At 46.3% G+C, this 8,276-nt stretch overlaps 1 protein-coding gene across 1 annotated transcript; it reads right to left on the bottom strand.

Moving 5' to 3' along the window:
- Positions 1 to 1,114: 1,114 nt before the first annotated feature.
- On the bottom strand, positions 1,115 to 5,307 carry LOC123051204 (monosaccharide-sensing protein 2). The gene is made up of 6 exons (XM_044474018.1): positions 5,075 to 5,307; positions 4,807 to 4,903; positions 3,831 to 4,397; positions 2,791 to 3,746; positions 1,971 to 2,158; positions 1,115 to 1,866 (listed from the first exon to the last, which is right to left on the bottom strand). Exons 2-6 carry the CDS (start codon positions 4,883 to 4,885, stop codon positions 1,425 to 1,427), a joined length of 2,232 nt encoding a protein of 743 aa, XP_044329953.1. The 5' UTR covers positions 4,886 to 4,903; positions 5,075 to 5,307; the 3' UTR covers positions 1,115 to 1,424.
- Positions 5,308 to 8,276: the final 2,969 nt, after the last annotated feature.

The raw sequence follows: 8,276 nt of genomic DNA, 5'->3' as shown, positions 1-8,276 counted from the left end.
TAGTCGAAGATGGCAAGTCTCAACAGCTTGTCGCAACGTGGTCTCGACGCCACGGCTAACTAGCGCGCGCAGAGCATTGGCATTGTCTGTCGTCGCGGTGATGTTGACGGTGGGCCTGGCAAAGTCGTTGCATTGATCCTGTCATGAAGATAGGTTCATGGAAGATGGCGGCGGCGACTTCGGGGGCGCGCACATGTGATGGGTGCTAAGTGTGTGCTGGACCAATGATCCGGTTTTAGATGATATGCGTAGGTGTAGGTATGAGGTCAGGCATAATACTCCCTTCGTGCGGCTCAAGACATCGAACAAAAAATTAATAAATTAATTGAACTAATGAACAGTGTGACTGATCAGACAAGTACCAAGGAGTAAGAAAATGTATGCGTTTTAGCACGGGATGAGCGTAAAATTCGTTGCTTGTTTTTACAGTAGCCATCTTTCATTTGGCATTTATGAAAAGCGGATATATTTTAGATAGGATGGTCACTATCCATGAGGTGTTTCATGAGCTTAGAAGGACTAAACAAGAGGGGGTCACACTAAAGCTAAACTTTGAAAAAAGGGTGAATTGGGATTTTCTACTAGAGGTTTTCCTTAAGATGGGTTTTCTTTAGTGAAGTGCAGAGGTTGGATTAAACAAGTGGTAGGGGGTGCAGTGAGTATCAATATTCTCAATATTAATGAAGAGGTTCACCCATATTTAAAGAGCTAATGTAGTGCGTACAGATATTTTAGAAAGTCAAATTTTACAAACTTTGACCAAGTTTACAGAAAAAACTATTTATATCTACAATACTTAATATATAAAATATGAACTAGTATATCTTATGATGAATCTAACGATATATTTTTTGCTTTCTACATATAAATGTTCTTCTCAACAAACTTAGCCAAAGTTTAAAGGTTTGACTTTTACAAAAATCTATATCCACTACATTATGAAACCAAGGAGTAACATAAAATGGTTGTGTGCATATTTCCCATACACCCAGAAACACTACTTATCCTCAAAAATAGTACTAATAGCATTTCAAAAAAAAAGTACTAATAGCACAACTAAACTGCTGAAGTGACTAGCAACTGAGAACTAGTGGCAAACTGGCAACAAAGAGGATAAACTGAACCAACCGAGCAAGGCAAACACATAATCGACATAAATTGTGATAACAGCACTAGTTACATGGGCAAGAAATTCTGAATAACACAAATAGAAAGTTCCAAAGCGAAAAGAGCAGATGATCTAAGTACATATCCTACTTCCAAAAGCCGGCCTACGACAACACAATTCAGCCTCACGATGTAAAGTCTTCCGTATCTGCTCTCTTTGAAGTTTCTTCACCAAAGCATCGCAGGTTAACCAGTGTAGTAGTAGTTATGACACCACAAAATTACCACCAGCGACGCGGATCACCGGATCAGAGCAACTAGTCCGTGGCTTCCTTGCCCTGCTTTGCCCCGACAGAGAAGAACTCGGTGATGACCTCCAGGGGCATGCCCTTTGTCTCAGGGACCTTCATGTAGACGAATACAAAGGCTAGTATGCAAACGATGGCATATATTCCGAAGACTCCAGCGAGACCGATGGCGTTGAGCATCACGGGGAGAGTGTAGGTCACGATGATGTCGCCGATCCAGAAGGTTAGCGCGCAGATGGCTATGCAGATGCCACGGACGGAGGTGGGGAAAATCTCCGCGCAGAGAATATTTGGGATAGGCCCAAACCCCATGACGAAGAAGCAGAAATAGACGATGACGCTGATCGTTGAGAGCGCGGCGTGCACCATGGTTCCGACATCCAGAACATTCACCAAAACCAAGACAGCTAGTGCTACTATCAAGACAGGGATTGTCGAAAGGAGAAGAAACCTGGATGAGAAACAAAATGGAAGAATGGTTACTCTTTCATTCACATTCAGCAATACCACATTGTATCACAAGTAAACAATATCATACAAAATCTGAAGTCTAACCTTCTTCCTGACATATCCATGAGTCTCATGGCGATGCCAATGCTGGGAAGCATCAGCAAGGTTGTCAAGGCACTAATAAGAATAGATGCAGAGGAAGAGCTTAGACCAATGTTTGATAGAAGAACCCCGACACCTGCTTGCTCAAGTATCTGAGGTGTGTAGTAGAGGACTCCATTGATACCCGCAAACTGAACAAACGGAAGTTGATCATCAGCACATGAACATTCGGTATGCAATATATGTATTTAGGTACTAAACATGAAGCATGGAAGAACAAAAAAAGGAAACATAGGGATGAGGAAACTGAAGTATGTCACAATTTGAAATATTGTTATTCTAGGAACGCTACAACCATACACAACAATAAGAATGTTATTATGTGTTTCTACCGCACCACCTTTCTTTTTATACTTTCTACCACAAGATCAAAATTGATCTTACTTGTGCGAAGGACTAAAGGAATATTAGTAGCATATCACAGTTTGATAAGCAAAATTATGTTATCCAGATTAGCATTATCAGCTTATCAAGTTTATTTACTTCAGAAAACTACAGCAACCTGATATCGGTGTTGCTTACCATAGGCAGCAAAGCATTTTTTTTTCTCGCAATAAGGCTGAAGGTAAGAACTTCAACAAGAAGCCATGGGCAGGACGCAACAGCATGATGTTATATTATTATAAAGTTTTAGTTTGAAGAGAAAAAAAAGACTGTTAAATACTAGATCTATAAGAAACGTGTGTGCTAAATTAGTTGTCAAGAGCACTTAGCAGTGCATACATTGATATTTATATGCAGCAGAAAGGCAAAAACGGCTGACCTGCTGCAGGATCTGTAATCCTATGCCAACGAACAGTGCATGCTTCACTCCAGGTTCAAATAGTTCTGCCCACTTTGTACCCTTGGCAACTGCCTCAGATGGATGTACCATGGCAGGACCAGCAAGCTGCTGCTCTATCAGGTCCTTCGAATAAAGGGCAGGTTGGCTCACTAGAGCGGCTGCCTGGATATACTCACCACCAGGAGGAATATCACCTCCTGGCATAGACAATATAGAGCCCCTCCGATCACCAGACACGCCCTCCTCATGCAAGTAAATACGCTGGAAGCCACCTTCCTTTTGCCCATCTGCACCTTCTCTCTCAGTCCACTTCCAAGCTAACTGCCACCCCCCACCAATGCCCATGCTGCTTACTGCCTCCCCTCCCTGCATGCTGCTACTTCTTCCCACACCACCCATTATGCTTCCATGAGGTGCAGCAATCTCCTTACCCTCCACGCTTGTCGCTTGACGAGAAATAAGCGGGCTATTGAGGCTATCCTCAATGTCATCAGCACCATGATCCGATGCATAATCTTCATCATCCCTATGACTCTCAGCATCCCAGTCAGCTTTAGCCTGCTGCTGTTCCGCCACGCTAAACATGCTGCCAAAGTTAGGAAACAATGTGCTGCGCATGCTCCCCATTACCTCAGGCATCTTCTCATGGACACTTCCGAAGAGAGTGACAAGTGGGTCCACGAGAGATTTACCCTGACTAACCATACTCCCATGACGAGACATGAGACCCAAGGCGCTTCCAAGTGCACTTTGGCCGCCGCCCCTAACAGGACGGGCGATCCAAGATACCCCTTCTTCAGCTCCGTACAGCTTCAACTTCTCTTCATCTGGAGCCAGCCCGTCATCAGCAAGCTCATCATCAGGCCCAATTATGTATTCCTCAAAATGTGTGTCTTTCCCAACACCCAATCCTTCAACAAGAAGGGCCATTTCTCCTGCACAGTTAATCCCACATGGGTAAGATCATCGGAGATTTTATGCCTGTCAGACTAGTAAGTATTTAGAGAAGACAGACAAACCTGAGACATCTTCCCTTCCCCGCAGTCCTTGCAACACTCGCTTGGCCTCGGCCATTCTTCCTTTGCTCACAAGCCATCTCGGCGACTCGGGCAAATAGAAGACAGTCAATGCAAAGTACATAAGCGACGGGATCGACAAAACCCCAAGCATGATTCTCCAGTCAGGCTGCGGCATGAGCGACATGGTGAACACCATGCAGTAAGAAAGGAACATCCCTCCTGACCCACTGAACTGCGGCAGCGTGTTCAGCAGCCCTCTAATGTCAGTCGGGGCGGTCTCCGAAATGTAAAGAGGGACAAGGGTGACAGCCAAACCGATACCGAACCCGTCGATGAGCCTGGCCAAGAGCAACACATAGACGTTGGGCGCCCAGAGCATCACCAGGCCACTGACAAAGTAGAGGACAGACGAGGCGATCAGCAGGGGCCGCCTGCCAACAGCATCAGCCACCGCCCCGGAGAACGTGGTGATAACCGTCGCCCCGATGAGCGACATGGCCACGATGAGGCCCTCGATCAAGGGCTGGGTCTCCAAGCTGAACTCCTTCTTTATGTACAGGACGGCACCTGCAGAGATCACAGCAGCAAGTCAACATGGTCAGCGTGAAGTCAAGGCATCAGCATCAGTTCAGAATTCAGAACATGTCGACGCAGACTGAATTATCATGGTTCAGATGCGCAGATCGCGCATGAGACGGATCCGTTCAGAGAAGTCGGAAATCTTGCGAGGATTTCGTTTCGGCTGCTTGATCGGTTTTAAAAGATCGTTGAACAAGAAAGAATATTTGTTTTTACTACCACTACTACTACTACATGCAGCTCCACCAAATCCGTCGTGATCGGAGCCGGCAAGATTCCCAATAATTGCTGCCTCTACCTAACAACACGGGCCCCTGGGAAGCGCAACAGCATAAAGAGTATCCCAACGGCGTCGAAAGAGCAGCTGCTTTTCCGGCGGCACGAACGAACGAATTACCTGCAATGGTCGCATTATCCCACCCCTGCAGCAGGTTCCCGATGGACGCCGCTATGGCGACCAGCACGGCGCCCGACATGGCCGCCGAATCTTACCCCTGCACAGCACAATCACCACCAACAACAGCACCACCCGTCAGCACGGCAAAGCTCGTAAGATATAAAAAACAACAACACCCAAGAACAAATCAGAATCGACAGAAGCAGCCGGCCACGGCCGCCTCTGCTCCACGCACACACGGAACAAGCAGGGGCAGAGCTTCGCTTACCCGACGACGGCCTCCGGAGTTCAGGATCTCCGCTCGGGGCAGGGAAGCTGTGAGGAATCTGGCGAGGCGGGCAGGCGTATAAGAGGCGGAATCCCTGCCAACCCCGGAAGCCTTTTCCCTCCCGCTGTGGCGTCGATTTCGCCCCGGGCGAGATGAGGAGGAGTGTGCGTGAGTGTGGGGTGGGGACTCTGTCGACTACTATCATCTGGTGGCCTCCGAGGCAGCCTCCGATTTCTCTACGATATTCCTCCGCGGGCCGCTGCGGGAAAGGCCGCCGCGACGCTGCCTCGTGGGGCCCCGGTGCGGACGGGCCCACGCGTCAGCCGGCGGTGCGGGTGGGCGCGCGCGTGGAGCGCCCGTTGACGGGTGGGCCAGCCGCGGGCCTGGCGGAGGGGCAGGGCCGCATATGGGAATTATTGAATGGGGCGGGCGAGCCCGGATCCAACCCTCTCTCTCCCGCTCGTCTCGTGTGCGACAACCAGCCACTTTGTACTTGTGCTATTAATTCATTTGTTTAGGGAGGATCCGTGGTGCGCTGTCACATGCTCGCTCCAAAACTGATGGCCCTGCTAGATTCCAAGGGGGTGTGGTGTAGTGTGGTGTACCAGCTTGCAGCAGAGTACTATACGGAATTTCAGACTCCCCATGTTCCGTGTTTTGAATCGTGTCTCGCCTTGCATGATGGGGGTTCCACTGGTTGTAGAATATCTTTTGTAGAAGAATCTGTAGGATCCAAGGTGAATAAGGAGGTTCCCCTGAGGTTTTTACCTCCATTTTTTTTAAAGAAAGTTTTTACCTGGGTTCCAAGCTTGAGAGGAGGTTTATGAGCAAAGTTTTGGCAAAGTTTTCAGCATGTCTTATGAATAGACCCGAATTTGTTTTGGTGTAGCGGACTCGACCGATAGCATAAAAGGTAGACATTGATTGGATTCGATTGCCTCGCTTCTCGCGTCTTTCATTTACAGTTACTTCTACATTTTACGGCTAGATCTACTTCGGGGAGGTGGGGTGATTTTGATCACGATGGGAGTGGTGGATGAGGGACGGGAGAGGTTTGCGGCGACAGACAAATAGACGTGACATCCACCACCATCATCAAGGGAGGACGCCAACCGTGTCATGCCGTTGTGTGCGCGCGGACGCATACAGCCAGGCTAGTTGGTTTTCGTGGGACAAGGCATCACGATCGATTGGCCCACGATAGACTCGCATATTCTACATCAGATGTTTCGATATGTATTCTGTTGGCCACACTACGAGATTGTATGACAACAATATGTGGGCATATGTACCAGGGAGGCATATGAATTCGAATGGCGCCAAAGGATTATGTATGTGTCATGAAACCTGGGCTTGAAATAAAATTTCAGTTCATATTGCTTATGCCTTGTCTATTTCATCTTTAGTCAACAGTCTCTTGTAGGAAAAATCAGGAGCTCAAACAAACAGCTACTTGGAATCAACTTTGGCAGTGAAGCTAAATCAAAATTCGAGACATTTTTAGTGCAATGGCATGAAGCACGTCCAAGTGCACTTCGATGACAAAGCAACACTGGCATGGCTATATGTTTTTCGAATGTAATCTAATGAAGAACAAATGCTAGGGGTTTCAAACTCGAGGAAATTAACACATGCATTTCCGTATCAACAAAAATGCCATGTCCCTTGTCAAATGAATATAATTCGTCTTAATAAAACACACTGAGTGTCAACTTTGGAGTTTGATCACGAGTGGACTAGGAATTAGCCACCTCAAACTCTGGTTGGTTCTCTTCATAGTGGTTCTAGATCTAGTTCCGCCTTTTTACTTCACAGTCTTCATAATTCTACCTTGACTAGATATGCAGGTGTGCTGCTACAAGCAATAAAAATTGTTACCAAAACAGAAGTTGTTGATTCGCATTTAGTGACCAAGATTTGTACTAGCTACAGTTAAAATAGGCAGGTAAATTACCATGATTCGTACCTGAAAAATGGACTATATACGTTGATTGATGTGTATTGAACGGCTTGCCAAATATATTTGGGCTTTTATTCAAAACGTATTACCGAAGACGGTTTGAGAAAAGAAACTGGCCTCTAAAACGAAATATAGAGCCGGTGTGAGTGAGGAGAGCATAATGTGGGGGTGGGATTGGGAGGGGGGACTCGGTGAAAGACAAAATCTCAGCGTATTTTTGAAGTAATATAGGAGAGGTTATTTAACACAAATTTTGTGAGGAACCCGTATCAATCAAACTACTATAATTGATCCATCCTATGGCATCTTGTGTCCATACAAGCATACAAACATACAAGGGCAGAAATTAGATATTATTCTGGAGGAGATGGGTACGACAGTTCTTGAAACGGACGGCTACGGACCAGGTTGCCCCAAAGATCGAGTGGCCCCGTCGATCTCTAGACAATTTGAAAGAGTACCTCACAATAATCGCAGGGAAAAAAATGGGCCCGAAACCGCACGTCGGCGACGCTCACCAAGACGGTGACACATTCTTGGTTTCATAATTCCCTGGTGTAAAGCATTCTACTTTATTCCAAATGGTGCCGTGTGATTGCTGCAGCGAGGCACAGGCCATCCACCCTGTCACTCTCTGCTTTACGACGAGAGATCTATAGATATTTTTTGTGATGGTTTTGATCTAGATGCGCTTGCCGTGGCATCGATCGCCTCCGGTTTAATTAGTAGCCGTGCTAATTAATTCAGGAGGAAACGAGGACGTCTAGATGTTCCCTGCGGACACTGGACAAGGAGTAGGTTATGAGAGTTGGGCTCACCTAGTAGTTTCAAAAATCTATTCATGAATGTGACACGTCAAACAAGATCTTTCGTAGGTGCAGGGTTACTAGGCTTTAGAATTTTCTGGACGCACCGTTTCCTCAGGGCATCTTCAATAGATTGTATATTAGTCTTGTTGGTAAAATGTCCATGTCATCAATCAACAAGTTATCATACAACTATTTCAATGGGTTGTATCTAAGGTATCCAATAGATGATGAGAAAATAAATGTGATTGCTCTCTATTTCACCTTGGAGCTTGTGCAAAGGTTGTTGGTTATTCTACATACAACTTTGCTCTCTCTTCATATTTATTACATGCCACATCATCACTATGTCTTAGGTGGCAAATTTACCAACACCTATCTTACAGCTGTTGGAGATGCCCTCAGTCGATAGTCCTCTCCCCTCCTCCTTTGCTGG

This window comes from Triticum aestivum, chromosome 1A (genome assembly GCF_018294505.1).
Source record: "Triticum aestivum cultivar Chinese Spring chromosome 1A, IWGSC CS RefSeq v2.1, whole genome shotgun sequence".
NCBI classification, from domain to species: domain Eukaryota; kingdom Viridiplantae; phylum Streptophyta; class Magnoliopsida; order Poales; family Poaceae; genus Triticum; species Triticum aestivum.
This window is presented reverse-complemented; position numbering and strand designations above follow the sequence as displayed.